The sequence below is a fragment of the Sceloporus undulatus genome, chromosome 7, assembly GCF_019175285.1.
Source record: "Sceloporus undulatus isolate JIND9_A2432 ecotype Alabama chromosome 7, SceUnd_v1.1, whole genome shotgun sequence".
NCBI lineage: Eukaryota > Metazoa > Chordata > Lepidosauria > Squamata > Phrynosomatidae > Sceloporus > Sceloporus undulatus.
In genome coordinates this window covers 21,662,381-21,681,569 of record NC_056528.1, presented here as the reverse complement: position 1 = coordinate 21,681,569, position 19,189 = coordinate 21,662,381, and the positions used below count along the sequence as shown (strand labels likewise).

Sequence of the window (19,189 nt, the reverse complement as noted above, 5' to 3'; positions counted from 1 at the left end):
CTTTGAAATTTGGGCTACTTCCCATCCTAAAAAAACCTCCTTTTATTTAACACCTACAACCAGGTATGAAAGAGCTTTCTCCTAGGATGGAGTCATGACATTTAAAGTAGTGTCAAACTGCACTATTTCTACAGTGTAGATGCACCCAATGAGTTAGATCCAGATTAAGTCATGTGTATCAGTGATGTCACTAGTGTCACTCGGTGTGGTAACTAATAGTGTCACCCTCCCCATTGACTCATGGGGTCACCCTCCCATTTCACTCCATAGTAATGCTTTTCTGCACTAATGTTACTCCCAAATCATAATTCCCATATACTGTCCCGTTGAATGTAATGCTAATACTTGTGATATACACAACTAGCAATATTAAAATTATACCTTCAGATTACAATATCATACACACAACCTAAATATATTTACACAGTGAAGATTTGGTTAAAATGTGATGTTCTTAAAGAAATTTTATTTTTTTAAAATAAAATTTTGAAATTTGAAATTTTAATTTCTTTGCTCCTCTCATTGAGTTTAACCCACTCCCACTATCTCTTAAAGCATTTTAAAGGGAAGCAGATGAATGCCACAGCCTGTTTCTGCCAAAAGGTAGGTATTTGAGGAGCAGTACTGTCACCCGCCTCTTTAGGATGTCACTTTGTGTAGTGATGCCACTGATGTGTAGTTTCATCCCATTGCTATCCGGGAGATTCATTAAGTCTTGACTCAGGTGCTGTACAGACTGGCATTTTATGCTGGCCTGACTGCATACTAGGGCTGAGCATCCACATGCCCCCAGCCCTAGTTCTGCCTCCCCGCTGCCATCATGGCGCATACCCATTCACATGATGCACACCATGATGATGTGCGCTGGGTGCAGTGCCCAAATGGCACTGGCCAGAAGAGGCATCATCATGGCATGAGTGCATCTGTGACACCTCTTCCAGGAAGCTGCCCAGAGCAGCTTCTTTTGGGGTGTGGATTGGTGTTGGTGTTTAGCCTGGAGAAGAAAAGGTTAAGAGGTGATATGATAGCCCTGTTTAAATATTTGAAAGGGTGTCATACTGAGGAGGGAGCAAGCTTGTTTTCTGCTGCTCCAGAGAACAATGGATGCAAGCTGCAGGAAAAGAGATTCCACCTCAACATTAGGAGGAACGTCCTGACAGTCAGGGCTGTTCGACAGTGGAACCCACCCCTTCCTCAGAGAGTAGCGGAGTCTCCTTCCTTGGAGGTCTTTAAGCAGAGACCGAATGGTCATCTATTAATGGGGATGCTTTGACTGAGAGTTCCTGCATGGCAGAATGGGGTTGGGCTGGATGGCCCTTGGGGGTCGGTTCCAACTCTACACTTCTAAGTCCTGTCCTTTAGATTCATAGAATCCTAGAATCCTAGAGTTGGAAGAGACCCCAAGGGTCCTGGTCCAGTGCAGCCCCATTGCGCCATGTTTCAGTTATAGTCCCATCATGAACCAGTCAAGGAAAGTAGGACAATTCAGGACCCTGGAGAGCGAAGACCCTGGCGAGCGGAGGCAGGCCCCTTTGGGCTGGGGCTGCATGAAGAGCCCCAGATGCCCTGCCCTGCTCTCCCTCTTGGGCGCCTGTCTGGGGAAGGAGCCCCCTCCCCTCCCCTTTCCCACGCCCCCCCCCCCCCCGCATTTCTCCCTCTGAGTTTAGAAGGAGGGAGGGAGGGAGGGGCCTGGGCGGGGGGCGGGGGGTCTCTCCCTGCCAGTTCTGCTTGAAAGCCAAAGGATCCAGAGGTAGGTCTCCTCCCCGCCGCCGGTGGGCGAGAGACCCGCCCGCCCGGTCCCCCTCCTGGTTCTCCTCTTCTTCTTCCCCTGGAAGCCACCGCCGGAGAGAAGATGGTCAACGAGCGCTGGAAGGAGGCGGGGGGCTCGGCGCACCTGGAGGACGGAGCCCAGGAGAAAGCCCAGGTCAGGGGCCCAGGGAGGGGCGGCCAAAGAGAGAGCTATCTCTATCTCTATCTCTATCTCTATCTCTATCTCTATCTCTATCTCTATCTCTATCTCTATCTCTATCTCTATCTCTATCTATCTATCTACCTACCTACCTACCTATCATCTATCTATCATCTATCTATCTATCTATCTATCTATCTATCTATCTATCTCCATAGATCTAGATCTAGATCTCATCTCTTCCCCTTTCCCAATCCCTCCTGTGTTTGCTTTCCTAAGACCTTTCCGCTGAGGAAGAAGCCAGCGGAGCTTCCTCGTGTGTTTTGGGGGGTTCCGCTTGGGTCCGGGAGAAGCGAAACCCAGCCTCTGCTGCTCCGGATTAGAGGCACCTGTTTGGAGGCTCCCGGGCCCCGGAATAAAGGAGGAGGGAGGGGGCTTCTGGACTGAGGTCGGGGGGAGGGTCGACCAAGACCCCAAACTTTTCGCCTCGATTTGGGTCTGGAGAAGAAGGGAGAGGCTGGTTTTGGGGCAGCAGCGGAGGACAGCTCCGGCGGCTTCTCCGGCTGCGCTGCGTCCGAAGCCCCGGGGAGGGAGGCTGGAGGAGGGCAGCCGAAAGTGGGGGAGGTCTGGAACCCAGGCAGCCCTGGAAGAAGGACGGAGGGGGCTGGAGAGGTTTAGCCCGGAGGAGGGGAGGTCAAGGGGAGGCACGATGTCGACATCTTTGGTGCTATTGAAGAGGGAGGGAGATGCGCGGCAAGGGATGGAATCCACAGCAGAAGAGATTCCCCCGAAACCTTAGGAAGAGTCAATAGAAGTCTAGTCTCTAGATCAAGGGAAGTCATAGTGCCACTCTATTCTGCTCTGGTCAGGCCCCACCTGGAATGGGCGCCACAATTCAAAAAGGATGTGGAGAGAGTGGTAGTCTCCTTCCTTGGAGGTTTTAAAACAGAGGCTGGATGGCCATCTGTCAATGGGGCTGCTTTGACTGAGAGTTCCTGCAGGGCAGAAGAAGGGGGTTGGACTGGATCAGGGCCCTTGGGAGCCTCTTCCAACTCTAGGATACTATGATTCTATGAGGCTGCGTCTCCTCCTTTGGGGGGGGGGTTTAAACAGGGGCTGGATGCCTATCTGCCAGAAGTGCTTGGATACAGTGTCTTCCTGCGTGGCTGAACGGGGTTGGACTGGATCAGGGCCCTTGGGGTCTCTTCCAGCTTAATGGTTCTCGGATGCCTTTCCTCGTCTCCTGGACCAAACCTGCGTTGTTTCTGCTGCTGCTGCTGCCAGCGCTGAGCGACTTCGCCTTGCCTTCAGTTTCGCTCTTTCATGCCTCTCTCACATCATTTGCAAGGTGGGCAAACTGGACACTGAGAGCGGGGCAGCAGGGGGCCAGAGGTGGGGCCACCCAAGGCATTGCGCCGCCTGAAGCAGCCCCCCAACCTCGCTGGGTGGGCTTGGAGGCTCCGAGGCAGGAGGGTCAATGGGCAGCCCCCCGCAAACAAGCCAGTGAAATGTGGACTAGATAAGGCAACTGTTACTTGGATTTGTAATTGGTCGACTGGCCCAATGCTAAGCAGCAATGCTCATCTTGGAGAGAAGTGACCACAGGGTTCTGTCCTGGACCCAATGCTATTCAACATCTTTTATCAACGATGTTGATGAAAGAACGGAGGGTATGCTTATGAAATTGGCAGGTGACACCAAAGAGGGATCACTTATACTCCAGGTGACAGGATCAAAATTCATAGAGACCTTAATAGAGTAGAATGCTGGGCCAAAACTAACAAAATGCATTTCAGCACAGAGAAATGTAAGGCACTCAACTAGGCAGGGGGAAAAATGAAATGTCCAGATGAGAGATACCTCATGGGAATGGGATCTGGGAGTCCAAGTAGACCAAATGTTGAATATGAGTCAACAGTGTGATGCAGCAGCTCAAAAAGCCAATGCAATTCTAGGCTGCATCAATAGAAGTATAATGTTTAGATCAAGGGAAGTAATAGTACCTTTCTATTCTGCTTTGGTCAGGCCCCACCTGGAATACTGTGTCCAGTTCTGGGCACCACAATCCAAAAAGGATGTTGACAATCTAAGGGTGACTAATAATAATAAATAATAAATAAAATCTTTATTTATATCCCGCCCTTCCAAGAAGATCAGGGCGGCTTACAACAATGCAACAAGTGCAAACAAATACAGGTTAAAAACACGAAACAATAACAATACACAGTCTAAAACAATAACAAAGGCCCCGTTAGCCCATCCTCATGGCCACGGAAGAGGAGGGAGGCCCACAGGATATTTAGTCGGGGAATGCCTGCTTGAATAGGAAGGTTTTGAGGTCCTTCCTAAATTGGGCCAGGGTGGTAGATGAGCGGAGCTCCGTGACTAAAATGCTGACAACTCAATAAGAGCTGTTTGACAGTGAAACACATTCCCTGGGAGTGTAGTGGAGTCTGTCCTTTGGAGGTCTTTAAACAGAGGCTGGATGGCCATTTGTCCGGGGTGCTTTGATTGTGTATTCCGCATGGCAGGCCCTGGGTGGCCCTTGAAGTCTTTTCCAATTCTGTGATTCTATTACACTTTCTTCTACCTGGCTGACTCTTCATGTGCTCTAAAAACCAGGAGACCTTGTAATCCTTGGAACTGAATCATTTACCTATAGAGAAACTCATTCAGCTCCCCATTTGCTCCTCAAGCATTTGAATTAATCAGAAATTAGTGCTTCTAGGGATTTCTCATCTCTCCACTATATTAGCAATGATTATTTATTATTGATTTATTAAAACATATACACTCCAGTCTCGAAAGCTCACATGACTGCATACAATAAAATCAATTTGGCCAATATAAAGTTCATCCACAGCCCTCCTCAGGTCCTACACACTCAGGTGGCTATGGCTTTGTTGATGGAGTGCACCCACCCATGAGCTGATTCTCTTCTCCTCCACCTTCTTCAATGTCCAGCTTTCACAACCATACATGGAAATGAGAAATCCTATGGCATGGATGATCCTGATGTTGTTATTCAATGATGCATCTTTACACTTTAGGATCTTGCCTAGTTTCTTCATAGCTGGCCTTCCAAGTCCTAGCAATCTTCTGACCAGGCCAAAGCATAGACAATCTTTGACCATTTTGATGTCTTTAAAGTTATGTAAATCAGCTGATGTTCAAGATTTCTTCAGGGCTGAGGATGAGAGAATGTGACTTGCCCAGTGAATTCCATGACTGAGTAGAGGTTTGAATCCTGTTTACCCAAAGTCCAACACTCAAACCACAGCACCATGCTGGCTCTTCTCTACTAGATGATTATCATAGGGTTTTGTGGGGGTGAGGTAGTAAGAATTATTCAGAGGAGGTTTGTCCTTGTCTTCCTTTTATGCTCAGAAGGTGCAGCTTGCCCAGCATTGTTTGGAGATGTTTAAGCCGGGTGGATGGCCCTCTGTCAAAAGTGCTTTTCTTATGTGTTCCTTCATGGCAGGAGGTTGGACTAGATCAGTGGTCCCCAAACTATTGGTCAACATGGCTGAGATGTCTGGGAGCTGAAGTCCAAAATCTCTTCAAGGGCACAGTTTCGGGACCACTGGACTGGATGGTCCTTGGGGTACTTTCCACCTCAGTTCAGTTCATCATTATGGTCACTCTAGGATTCATTGATATTACAACCACCTAGTTGATTTCTGTAGCTGAGCAGGGATCCCAACCCTGGTCCTGGAGTCCTAGTCCAACACTCAAAGCACTACTACAGCATGCTGGCTCCCAGTGACCAAAATACTAACATGATTTAGGTTAAAGCCTTGACTGTAAGTGCCTGATCCTTACTGGAAGCATTTCATATCATCATAGACCTGTTAGGCATCACAAAGGCCTTCCGGTCCAGCCCTCTGCCCTGCAGGAATACACAACTATTAAGCACTCCTGAAAGATGCCCATTCAACTGCTGTTTAAAGACCTCCAAAGAAGCAGAGTTCACCATCCAACAAGGCAACGTCAGGCTTTCACAGTGGGGAAACCCCATACAAAAGCTGGGAAGCCACAAGAGGGCCATATTTGTCACCATGACTGGATATTACAGTACTTACCATTACTATACACTGTTTTCAAAACCATTCTTACACCTCCACTGCATTCTACCAAATCATTTTCCTTCTTGGAAAACCAAAAATGGACTGGTGGCATCACTAGCACCAGTCAATAGCTGCTCTGCATGGGATTTGTTTTCATACCAACTGTTCCCGCAAAAGATTTGCATATGGGTTCTTTCTGAGGTCGCATGGTGCCAAAGAGAGAGAGAGCTATTTGTGTTGAATGTGAGGAGGGCTCTTTCTTTGAAGAGACAAATTGAACACCTGTCTTTCAAAGCATCTTTCATAGCCATTTAGTATGTGCCTTGTTAGAAAAGTGTCCAGCTCCTTTAGATTTCAGAGTAAGATGTGCTATATATACTCATGTATAAGTCTCAAATTTTTAGTCAAAAAACTGACCCAAAAAAACTGAGTCGACTTATCCATGGGTCAATGCAAGTACTGTACTTTAACTCTTATTTAAAAAGGAACAATTCCTTAGTTGAAAGGCAAGAGTGCAAACTGTCCTGGAAGCACTGACCTCCCTCTGCTCTCTGATCCATCTAACCTTTAGCGTGAGCACAAACAGTTATGCCTGCTGGGATTTTGTAAGTTCTTTGGCACTGTTTTCCTTTGATTCATCCTTTGTTACATGCCCCTAAGTCTTACTCCTGACTTATCCATGGCTCATATTAAAATCCATAATTTTAACCCCCAAACCTACCCTTGATAATAAGGACTTATACATGAGGTCGACTTATAGTCGATTATATATGGTAATCCTTTCCGGTTCTTCCACTTCGATAGCACCATGTGTAGCATAAAACCATTGTTGGGAAGGTGACAGATGCACTTGGCTCATACTAGATTATGGAAGGGAATTACTGTGAAGGGGATCAGTCCTTATTATCACCACGGGATTTAAAACACAACTACAATCCCATCTTAAATTCAGGGGACCATGTGCCGGGTGGCTGTGGTCTATGTGCGAGAGAAATAATATACACAAGAAAAGCTTCCCAAGAAGTTTGTTTCTGAGCCAGGACACAAACATTTTCCAGTAACTGGGCTTAGGTTGTGGAAGAAGTTGTCTAGGATGAGTAGGTGCAACCCAAGAGAACTTCCCCAAAGATAAAGACAGTCCCGTGTCAGAGGGGTTTGGGGTCAAACTTTGAAAGGGCTGACCAAGTGGCTGAACATCTTTGTGGAATGAGGGTTCCAACTGAGATCTGAGCAGCTTAACAATTCCACTTCATGAAAGCCCCCAGCTGCCACAGGGAAAGGATTAGTTCATTTTGGTAAGGATGCTAAGGCCATGGGTTTGAGACCCCTGGCATGGGGCAGGACATCTGGCTGCATGCACTTCACCTGGTTTCATTCCCTCAACTCTCCCAGATCAACTGCTAGGGGAAAAAAGTGATAAGAACACAGGGAGCAATGAGAATTAGTCAGCCCTCCATATCTATGGACTTTTTTATCCATGAGTTCCAGCATCCACAGCTTGAAAATAATTTAAATATATATATAAATTCCAAAAACCAAACCTTGATTTTGCCATTTGATATAAGGGACATGATCTTATTGTATTGTATTCAATGGGATTTTGGTATCCATGGGAGGCCCAGCAACCAAACCCCAGCAGAAACCAAAGGCCCACTGTATTTGGAAAAACAGCCAACTGTACTTATATAATTATGTTACAAGCTTACATGTAGAGTTCAGAAGCCTACCAAATTTGGTATCCTATGATTATCCAATATAACAAGTTGCTGTTTCAGATTCTTTAAAAAGCCCTCCACATGCAAAGTCGACATGAAATGTGTGGATGGAATTCTTTGTAGCCCAGAAAGCATATGGAGATGGTAAATCTGGAGTCGTTCAACCCTTTTGTAGTTCTACTTCATTCCAATAGCTTTCAGTTCAAACGGGAATTTTCTTCTCCTTCTCCAGTGTTTTTTTCTTTGTTCAACAGCATACAAATCAAATATGTATTTGCATTTGATGGGTCTTGATTTTGGCATTTATCAGGACAGGTAGCCAAACTTTGTTTACTTTAAGGGTTCCTTCTTATTTCTGGGTCTGGCAGCCCTTCTGATATCTGAACCAGCCAAAATCAAGACCCAGCCCATGCAAATGAAAACCATCCAGGGTGAGGGGGGTTTCCCAGTAGACAATGGATCATTAATTAAATAGACCGCCTGATGCCTTGCCATTCAACAACAGAACAATACACAGATTAACATGCAAATCACTTCCCCTCAACCAACAGTATATATACCCCATTCTCTTTCATGCCAGCATTCTCTGAAGATGCCACCCACAGCTGCTGGCAAAACATCAAGAAAAAACCCTTCTAAAACTCATAGCCTGAAAAACCCACAAAAACGTATGGATGTCGGTTGTGAAAGCCTTTGACTTCACAGTAACTGCATGCCTGATAGCTAGAGGAGAACAGACAACATGATTTGAATGCAGAATGTCTGAAGAGAGACCCTTCTCATAGTCCATCATTCTCAGAGGCATGCTGGGTGGGAATATCAGAGAAGGACTTTTTGGTGGCTGCGACAGTCAGTAAAACTCCTTTCCAAGGAAGGCAGACTAGAATGGCCCCCTCTCCATTCTACGTCTGCAAATACCTTAATCCCATTTTAATGTTGCTTTTGGGGGGTATGTTTTCATCTGTTGTTGTTATAGTTATTGTTGCTGTTGTTATTCAGGCCATCTTAGGCTGGCTGCTGACGCTCTTGAGGAAAGGGAATGAGGAAGCACATTGATGCCTGTCCGCAAACATAAAATATTCAGAGGTAGCGGTGTTGGCTATAGCAAATCCAGTTTAAAAAAACCCACCCAAACCGTGATACCTTTATTGGTCAGCCAAAATGCACGCTATACATGTTGCAAGCTTCACTGGCTTCTTCATTAGGCAAGCTGTTACAAGCCAAACAGGAGGAAAAAATTGGAAGATGTTAGCTCTAGGCCTGCATTTTGCTGTTATTGTTCTCAGTTCAGATGGTATGAAGGGGTGTCTCTTGCAGGCTGGCGCCTCCTCTTTCTGGCCATGTGGTGACTGGGAGATTCCCAAAGTCCAAGGAATTTTAACATCCATTTGCAGCATAAGACACATCTTTTGCAATCTAATATGTCTCCATCCTTGTGAACCTACAGCAGCTTTGTTAAGCGGAGGCAGTGGTGTCACTAGGGGCTGCAGACCGCGCAAGGTGACACCCTAAAGGTGGGGTGACACCACTTCTCCTACCTTTTGGTAGAAACGGGCACATTTTAACCAAATCTTCACTATGTATATGTAAATATATTTAGGCTGTGCATTTACTATTGTAATTTGAAGGTGTAATTTTAATTTTGCTAATTGTTTTATGTCGCAACTATTAGCATTGCATTCCGTTGTATATGGGATTTATGATGTATGAGCAACATTAGTGCAAAAAAGCAATGCTAATGATTCTGTATGATGTGAAATGGGAGGCGCCAATAATAATAATAATAATAATAATAATAAATTTGTTTATATCCCGTCTCTCCCTTTTTGAGGATCGAGGCGGGTAACAACTAAGTGCAAATACAATATATAATCAAGTAACAAAAATATTCTCTCAATCCCCCCAACCCTCCAATCCTCCCTCCTTCACATATGAAATAATAACAATAAAAACCATACAATCAACAATACGTTAGTTAATACAATAAAAACAGACGTAGCAATGGGAGGCTGGTTTGGATGGGCAGATAATTTCATTCTACTAGTCGGTCAGTCTGGGAAGGCCTGTCGGAAGAGATCCATCTTTATTGCCCTTTTAGAGGCATCAAGAGATGTAACCTGGTGGATCATCTCCACAGGTCATTCCAAATTTTTGGAGCGGCAATTGAGGAGGTCCTCTGGGAAGTTGCCACCAATCTAGTTTTCCTTGGTTGCAATAAGTTCTTCCCAGAGGACCTGAGGGTGCGGGAAGGATTATATGGGAGGAGGCGTTCCCTCAGATAAACTGGACCCAGGCCATGTAGGGCTTTGTAGGTAATAACCAACACCTTGTACTGTGCCCAGAAGCTAATAGGCAGCCTATGCAAAGATTTCAAAATAGGTGTTATACGGTGTTATATATGGTGGGGATGGGGGTGGTGACACCATGAGTTACTGCACTGGGTGACACCAACCTTAGGGATGCCACTGGGTGGAGGGCACTGAATTTCTTGAGAAGCCTTCATGTCTTTGCATGAGGAAATTTTTAGAGGTCAGCAACCAGTTCAGAGAGTTTTGTCTCCATCAATAGTAAGTCTTTTGTATCAATAATGGACCTTGTGAAGTCGAAGGCTTTCATGGCTGGCCTCCATCATTTTTTGTGGGTTTTTCGGGCTATGTGGCCATATTCTAGAAGAGTTTCTTCCTGATGTTTCACCAGCATCTGTGGCTGGCATGAAACCCCTCCAAAAAAATCCTAATAATGGACCTTCTTTGTCCTTTCAGAACCAAGAAGCCCATCCCAGCACACCCTCAACTACCTTGCATTTACATGATAGGTGATTAATGTGTTGCTGCCGGAGAAAATCTATCTCTAACAAACCCAGAAATTGTGATCGTTTCAGTTAAGTACAGAGGGAGTAGTGAAGCCAGAGTGGAGTGGGGGTGGCAGATGCCACTGCCTTGGTGCTTTGAGCATTTGAGCCCTGGCTCCACCAGCCCTAAGGTCTGCACCATTTTCGATTACTTTAGATTGCCAGGGAAATTATTCTGATAGACTGATAATTTCCCATTGGAACAACGGGGGGAAATAGACTGTAAGGCATAGATGGCACCCCACTTGTTTCCCAGCTGAGCAAACTCCTAGACATTAGAATTCTAAAAGAGAAACGATGGTAAATTTCACATGAATGCTTCCATATAGTTTCTCTGAAGTTAAAGCCCTATTGATTTTGATGGAGTTAACTTTCACTGAAGGATTCTTTGGATTGCTTAGAATACATCGATCGATGATAATACAGAAAAGCTCACTTGGAGCTTGCAAAAATTGCCTTGCCTTCAAAGAACCACAACAGCCCAGTCGCAGAGATGGTGGGAGACTAGAAGTGTGGGAAATATGTGTTGGGGTGTGTTGAAAAGATGATGGGTTTAGCACTGCTTCTGTTTAACAAGGATTAAACTGAGAATGAACTCAGGTAAGAGAGGCAAAGATGTTCAACTAATTAGAAGCAGAATTTGGAAAAAGTGATTAAAAGAAAAATTGTCCTACAGCTCCCAGAATCACTTCTCCTGGGAGAAGCTGGTGATTTCATACCTTCCAACTGGTCCAATTTAGCAGGGAGAGCCCTGATTAATTCTTGCTTGTCCCATTTTTAAGCTGCTTTTGCAGTGTTGTGTTTTCTCTGTTCTTCCTGCTTTTCCTCTTTGTCCTTAGCTTGCTTCAGTTGCTGCAGTTTGAGTTGAAAGTGTAAAAACAATTTGCACTCAGATAGCTCAGGAGGAGAGAATGTTGCAGGATCTTTTCCTTCCCTGCAGGCTCAGGCAAAAACAAACTGCTGCACCCTCTCCTAGTTTATTTTTTCTTCCTTATGCCATCTTCACTATGTTCTGGCGTTGCTTGACACGTCTCCATCTTGATCTCTGAAATGTTGGAGAATAAGTGATTATAACCCCTAAGATACCCAGATGACACAATACTTCTAGCAGAAACCAACAAAGACCTGGAGCAATTACTCAAGGAGGAAAGCACTAAGATAGGCTTAATGTTGGACATTAAGAGAAAAAATAATAATGACCATGGCAGACCTACAAGAATTCATCCTAGATGAGGAAATAGAAATAGTGAAAGAATTCCCATATCTTGGAGCAAATACTGATCTGAGTGAAAAGTGCAGTCAGGAAATCAGAAGAAGGCTAGGAATGGGAAGAGCAGCTATGAAAGAACTGGACAAGATGCTAAATTTTAAAGATATAAGTCTGAGCACTAAAATGAGGATCTTCCAGACCATCATAGCATCTCACTATATATGAATGTAAGAGCCGAAGAAAGCTGATAGAAAGAAAATAGCCCCATTTGAGATGTGGTACTATAGAAGAGTGCTGAGGATACCATGGATGGCCAAAAAACAAATGAATGGGTTCTAGAACAGATCAAGCCCGAATTCTCCCTGGAAGCCAGGATGACTAAATTGAGGCTGTTGTACTTTGACCACATTGTGAGAAGGCATCAATCATTGGAAAAGACAATGACACTAGAAAATGTAGAGGGCAGCAGAAAGCGAGGAAGACCACATGCCAGCTGTGGTCTCAATCAAAGAGACCACAGGCCTGAGCCTGCAATATCTGAGCAAGCAGTATACGATGGGATCTTGGAGATATCTCATCCACAAAGTCAACATCAGTCAATGTCAACTTGAGGGTGGTTAAGAACAAGAAGAAGAAGAAGAAGAAGAAGAAGGGGCATAAAGGCTCTGGATGAATTCTGATAGCCATAGATAAAGGCATCAAGTATGTTTTGGGTAATGGCATGAGTTTTATGGGTATACAGTATACCAGTACAGACTTAGGCCCTCAACAGACTGGCAAAATACATTGGCGTGAAGGCAGAGTGCGGATGTGGCAACTGTCCACCACCCATCCTCATGCGTCACGCTGCCCGACCAACCACATAGTGGGTGATGTCACCACGACTCCAACCCAGGGCTTCCAGGGGTGGGGTGTTGCCACCTCTTAGTGGTGGTCTGCCAAGCCCTTTAATTGTTGGTGTTGTCTCCTCCTTCTGGTAGCCACTCCTCTTTCTTCCAGATGCCATAAAGGAGTCCAAAATGTGCTAGCCAGCCACTACAAAGTTCTCCCATCAGCCCTTCCATCAAAAACTGCCCAGTGTTTGCCTTGATCTAAGGCAAGGCCCATTCTCCATAGTTCTTATGTGCTTCAAGGATCCAGGAAGGCAAGGCAGCTGTCTCAGCCCCTCACTGGCTTCCTCCTTGGGGGAGACAGCCACCATGATTTCTTCATGTCCATATCCGCAGCAAGGAAAGAACAACTTTGTTCTTGTGCTTCCTTTCATTCTCTGAAATGTGCTCTGTCAGAACAGAGAGCTCTGATCTTTCCAGCAGCCAAGATCGAAGAAGGGGGGAAAGGTGAGAAATAACAGCTCTTAATTCTGTCTCACCTAACCCAATCTCTCTGTGTAACAATCAGAGGTTCATAACCCTGTTGCTTTTATGGCCTGTTAAAGGGGGATTTTTTTTAAAGGATCCAGCTCCAGAGTTTGCCCTCCTCATCTGTCATTTTTATTTTCTTTCTGTTTCCCCTCCGCTAACATTCCCTTCCTAAAATCCAGTGGTTTTCATAGTGTTTCTGGTGATATAATTTCCTCTAATGCACAATGGCGGCTGGGAGCTCTGATGCCAATGTGACATTGTAAATCCATTGCATGTTTTAAAACCAATGTTAAAAGAGTATTCCAAGGCGCTGAACCTATTTTTCGAAGGCTGGTCAGTAGGGGTATGAAAGTTTCACAGCCTCATACTCCTGTATCATTTTTCGATGAACTTTTGTCTAAAAACAATTTTAAACCTATCAATTCTTATCTGCCTCAAAAAAAGGTTACCCCCAAATTAAAAATGGAATACATGATTTCCCCATATTTATTTATCACATAACAAACATGTACTGTTGTTCTATAAACATTTAAACACTATACCTTTGCAAAAACCAATATTTTTTTCATTTCTTATTACTTAAGATGAACTATAGTTGCAGTTTGTCCCTGTCTTTGCAAACTTCATACACTTCTTGCATCACTTTAATAGCTCCTTCTGCGCACTGATTACATCTTTGTTTTTCTATAACTGATGGCTCCGGTTTCCAGTGATTCGTCAGTGTTTGCAGAGCTTTATGGTAAGATGTCAGTACTGCACACTTTTTTAAAACCACTTTCATTATATATTTGATCTGTGAACCAATAATCTGCCCACTCATAAAAAACAACAGCAAGGATATATTGTTTTCCTTCCTAAAAGCAAAAAGATAGACACTTGGCCTCTTTTACAAGGCAGTTAGACAGAAAGTGCAGTTGATAAACTACCCACTTAGGTACTGCGGTTTTATGAAATAATCACGAGGGTCATGCGATATATGCATTCCTGTGGTTCATTTTTTAAAATTAATGCAACAATAACCAGTTTTCACTTTCCAAGGGCCAAATGGCAAGACCCAGTTCCAGTTGGGATTTCAACTGCAGCGCTTCTTGGGTCACTTGCCCTGCCTTGTGACGGAGGGGTTACCAGGCCTCATGACTTTTTAATGAGTCTGGTGGTTATAAGCACGAAGCATCTAGCCACGATATGAATCATGAATCTCTTTCCTTAATATAAGCCAAAAAAAAAAAGAGGGAGGAAAGGAAAAAAAACGAGAAAGGAAGTTAAGTCAAAAGCAGCAGCAAAGCTGTAGTCTTGTTTGGAAGCAGTGGAGTGTACCTGTTCAAAGTCATGCTCCAAAAAAACCTGATTCTGAACGTCTGCAGCAGAAGGATGCAGGCAGTAGAAAGCACTCATGAATGCTACTTCATGATGTTATATCACTAAAAGTAACTGCCCCCTCCAAACAAGATATCCAAAATAATTTTTCTGTTTTGTTTGAACAACAAAGCAATAAATAAATGGCCAGGTGATGAATGACACATTGCAAAAAAGAAGAGGAAATGTCTGAATAAAAAGAGAAGAAAAAATATCCCACAGATCTGCACACTATGTGTATGTCTGAATTTAGAGGTTTAAGGTACCTCCCTGTTCTCCCTTTTCAGGGACTTACTGGACTTAGACTGGATGGCCTTTCAACTATAGCAATGCTGCTCAGGCCAGCTGATGGAGAGAAGTGACTAGTGGGGTGCCACAGGGTTCTGTCCTGGGTCCAGTGCTATTCAGACATCTTTGTGAATGGCTTGGATGACAGAATAGAGGGCATGCTTCTCACAACACAGTCTTTGAAAGATGCAGTCCTGTCAAAAGTATGTGGCCAGACAAAAAGAGAGCAAAAGTTATTAATGAAAAATAACACAAAACCCCTACAATTTTAAGCAAAGAAACCCTTGAGTTTTTTGTACTGAGTTGAGAAAAGGCTGAACAAAAGGCGGAGGGGATCCAGATGAACCAGCTGGGAAGAGCAAGCCTGCATCCTCTCCTCTTTCTCTGGCTGAATTATCTGAGTGGAAACTACTTTTTCCATTTGAACTCAGCTTGTAACAAATGAAGTAGGATGAGGACAAAGGGCAAAAGTAGGAGGATGAGGGAGAAACTGAAATGGGGACATTTGAAAAGCAGCTGGGAAAGCGGGGCGGCAGAGGATTAACCATGACCATCCCTGCCAAACTAGGAGGGTACGTTTTGTATACAAATAATAGACAAACAAAGAGATAATAATATATTAATTAAAGGCAAAGCAATATATGTATTTCAATATTTTTATACTAGTCATAATTCTCCAATGATCTGAACTAGGCTTGACCATACCCAAGTCACTTTCAATTCTGTCTCCTTCCAAAGTAATTTTCTCCTTGTTTGTCTCCCGCCATTGGATGCTTTCTATGTGGTTGCATTCAGTTCTCTGTGCCTTTCTCCCTTTCCAGTACACCTGCAGAACTAAGGCTATGATTCCTCAGATGTAGCTGTCAGGAGGGATAGAGGCCTTCCAAGGAGGAGGGGCTGGATACAAAGTGCTGCATATTCAAAGATACCAAAAGGTGACTCCATTTTGTGGAGGAAAAAAGTGAGAAATTGCTGCAGTGGCAAAATTTCCCTTCCCTTATCATCCAGGCAGGACTGCTCCCGCGTCCTATCCCTGCATGTCTCTCTGGATTGACATCTTCCTTCAAGCATCTGTCATTTCTGCCCCTCTGGTCATTTGCATTAAGGTGACTTCAGCAACAATCCAGGTAGGCAGGAGGCAAAGCAAGAGAGGACAGAGGATGGTTGCATAGGATTCCCTATCTTCTCAACCAAAAACATTGTTATTGGGTACATGCAACAAAAGAGGAGCATGACTTGACCATCCCAAGGGGAATAAGGTAGTTGGCAGAGGTGTTCCAGGACAAAACCAGTGAGTGGAAAGTAGCCAGTCTTCATGGGGATATGCAATGTCATCACTTTTCAGGTTTGTGTTATTCAAGCACAAGATGTCAAAGTCAATAAACGGAGGCTTCTTCGGAGTTAAATCAGTTTAGCTCAGCACTTAACATAGTAATATATATTCAGCTTGGTAACAAAGCAGAGAAACAAAACACAGCAGATTTCCACTCAGGTTGCACTGGGTCTATGGCGACATTCAAGCACACTCACAAGAAGGATTTGAACAAGCCCAGCTTCAGCACTCAGCACACCATTTGGAGTTCTTTGGGAAGTGGAGATCTGGGTTTCCAAGCCACCATTTTTGATTTTCCAGCAATATTTCCTCATGAAATATTGCTCCAAGGCTGTGTGGGAAATTAAAGTGAATGTCATTTCAATTTCTTGCAATAACCCAGAGTGATGTTCTGAGTGAATTGAACTGCGCCAGACACAGACACACACCATGCCATGCCAGGGAGCTCGCTGGTGATGTTGCTGAATATTTAGCATCTAGAACACACAATAATTGCTTCCCAGCCGACCTGAGTGTGCGAGGCGGATTATATATAGAGAGGCGGTCCTCCAAGTATCCTGGGCCCAAGCCATTTAGGGCTTTATAGGTAATAACCAACACCTTGTATTGAGCTCGGAAGCGAATGGGCAGCCAATGTAGATCTATAATGACAGGTGTTATATGACTGGCCCTGGAGGATCCAGAGACCAGTCTTGCTGCCATGTTCTGAACCAATTGTAGCTTCCGAGTTTGGTACAGGGGTTGCCCCATGTAGAGCACATTACAGAAGTCCAGCCGAGAGGTTACCAGAGCATGTACCACCGTTTCAAGGTCCCCCCGGCCCAGGTAAGGTCGCAGCTGGCGTATCAGCTCATATGTGAGGAGGACAGGAGAACTCTAGGATAAGCAGGTAGCACAGCTTCCAAAATTTCTTATTGCTCCAGCATAAACCTCAAACTGCCTCTCCAATCCCAAATGCTCACCACATATAAAAAGTGGAAATAGCAGTGTTTCACCTAACCTCCTTCTGCAGTTGCCACCATTTCATTTCGCTGGTCCATAATGCATATCTCCTTGAAGCAACATCAACATTGAGTCTGATCAGTTGTCAGCACATAGCATGGGTTTCTTCAGAACAAAAACTAGCTTCTTATTTGGGCAGGGAAGTAGTCCTCTGGTAGTCCACCCCCCTCTGCTTCTCTCTGGCTGAGCCAGCTTACATGAGAACATTAGGGAGGGAATGACAGAGCATGTGTATCCAGCATAATGTTTCAGGACCAGCCAGATAGGCATATCAGTGAGCATGATGTTTGTGGTGGTTAGTGACATTCTCTTCATGGAATCTGTTTGTTCAAGAGGGCAGGAGTATCACTGTAAGGCATCATTCCCTCTCCTCCATTCTTCCACACCTTCTCTCTCTGTCAGCCTAGACTACTTCACAGAATTGTTCTGTGGATAGATAACTGTGTATGTCACCCATGTATAATTAAAATACAATTAAATAATGTCAGAAGAAAGCCCTTGGAGCAGCGGCATCATTAGTGGGTGCGGTGATGTGGCCCGCACTGGGTGATACCCCAGAGGAGGCCCTGCTTCACCACAGAGAAGGCAGTTCTACCCCAGAGGAGCCAACACCTGCGTGGCAAAAGTCAGGGCCTGGCAGGAGGGATTTTGAGCAAAAACTCCAGAACTGAAGCTAACCTCTCAGATAAAGGGGGGGAAGGTTTTTTTTACCCAGTTAGTGTGATAATCTATAACATGTTTTTTCCCTTTAAAAACATCTCCTGTTAAGTTTATACAAATCAGCTGTGTATGCCAACAAAACAAAAAGTGTAATGTAACTACATTATATTTCAAATGTAACTTAATGAGAAATAGGTTCACTTCTTTGTGGAGTAACTGCAACTTTTAGTTGCTTTTATAGTTCCAGAGATGTAGCTGCATGTGAGTGGAGAGGAAATATCTATGGTTCACAAAAGCACTGCGGCTGGAAAACAAGTGGTACCTTCATCACCATTTGCACTTGGCATTTTTCTGTTGCCCTTACAACAAATGTCCCTTCTCTCTGTGTTTCTAGAGAATGAGCTGCGGTTATGTCTTGTGCACCATCCTCCTTTCCGTGGCCATCCTCCTCGCTGTTACAGTCACGGGTGCCATTTTGTTAATGAACCACTATCACTCGCCGGTTACAGAATCCCCACCTGTCATCAGCACCAATCCTGATCAAACCAATGCCTTGGTGACCATCGAGAAAGCTGACAGCTCTCGCATCAATATTTTCATTGACCCCAATTGCCTAGATCAGGACAATGGCTTCACTCGCCTGGAGGGCCTCCAGTCGTCGCTCCTGAGGGCCATGACTGATCACAGCATAGAGACAAAGTCATCAAAGGGACAGGAGAGAGCTTTGTTGAATGGCTTGTCAGATGAGATGTCCAAGTTACTTGCCCATGCCAGTCAGCTAAGAACAGACTGTGAAGGTTTGAAGAAGGGGCACAGCGCGATGGGGCAGGAGTTGAACGCCCTGCAGAATGAGCAAGGCCGCCTCATACAGGTGAGAGAAAGGAGTGAAATGGTGAGATAAAAATCTGAATGTATCTACTCCCCACGCACACAGCACCACCGCTACTACACATGATATATGTGGAATCCCACCCTCCAACTGAGAAAGGGCCTGTCCTGATTAAACCTCTTCTGTCCCACTTTTAAAATGTTCCAGCTTCTCTGTCCTCATTCCACTTCTCCCATTTCTCCTTAACTTATTTCAGTTCAGCTGAGTTCAAAGTGCAAAAGTAGTTTGCATTCATTTAACTCAGGAGGGGAGAGAGGAGAGGAGGGATCGGACTCTTGCCTTTCCCAGTAGGCTCAGTCAAAAGCAAACTGCTACAGCCTTTCTTAGCTTATGTTTTCTTCTTCATAAATAATGTTTGGCATCTTGATCACACTCCAGTGCTGCTCGGCCAAACATGTCTATGTTTTTATTGGTGAAATGTTGGAGGTTGTGCAGTGTGGGAGCTCTGGCCGCGAGAGGCCAAAAGATGATGGACTGGAAGCATGACATGGGCAGATACTGCGGTTTTAAAAAAAGGTCACCCTCAAATCAAAAATTCATATTACAGT

At 44.6% G+C, this 19,189-nt stretch overlaps 1 protein-coding gene across 1 annotated transcript in view; it reads left to right on the top strand.

Annotated features, from left to right (window-relative positions):
* The first annotated feature begins 1,847 nt into the window (after window positions 1–1,847).
* The window catches only part of FIBCD1 (fibrinogen C domain containing 1), a 42,332-nt gene continuing 24,990 nt past the window's right edge, over window positions 1,848–19,189 (top strand). The window contains exons 1-2 of the mRNA XM_042479476.1: window positions 1,848–1,924; window positions 18,147–18,623. Of these exons, the coding sequence (XP_042335410.1) occupies window positions 1,853–1,924; window positions 18,147–18,623 (549 nt within the window). The 5' untranslated portion in view covers window positions 1,848–1,852. The remainder of the gene's footprint in view (window positions 1,925–18,146; window positions 18,624–19,189) is intronic.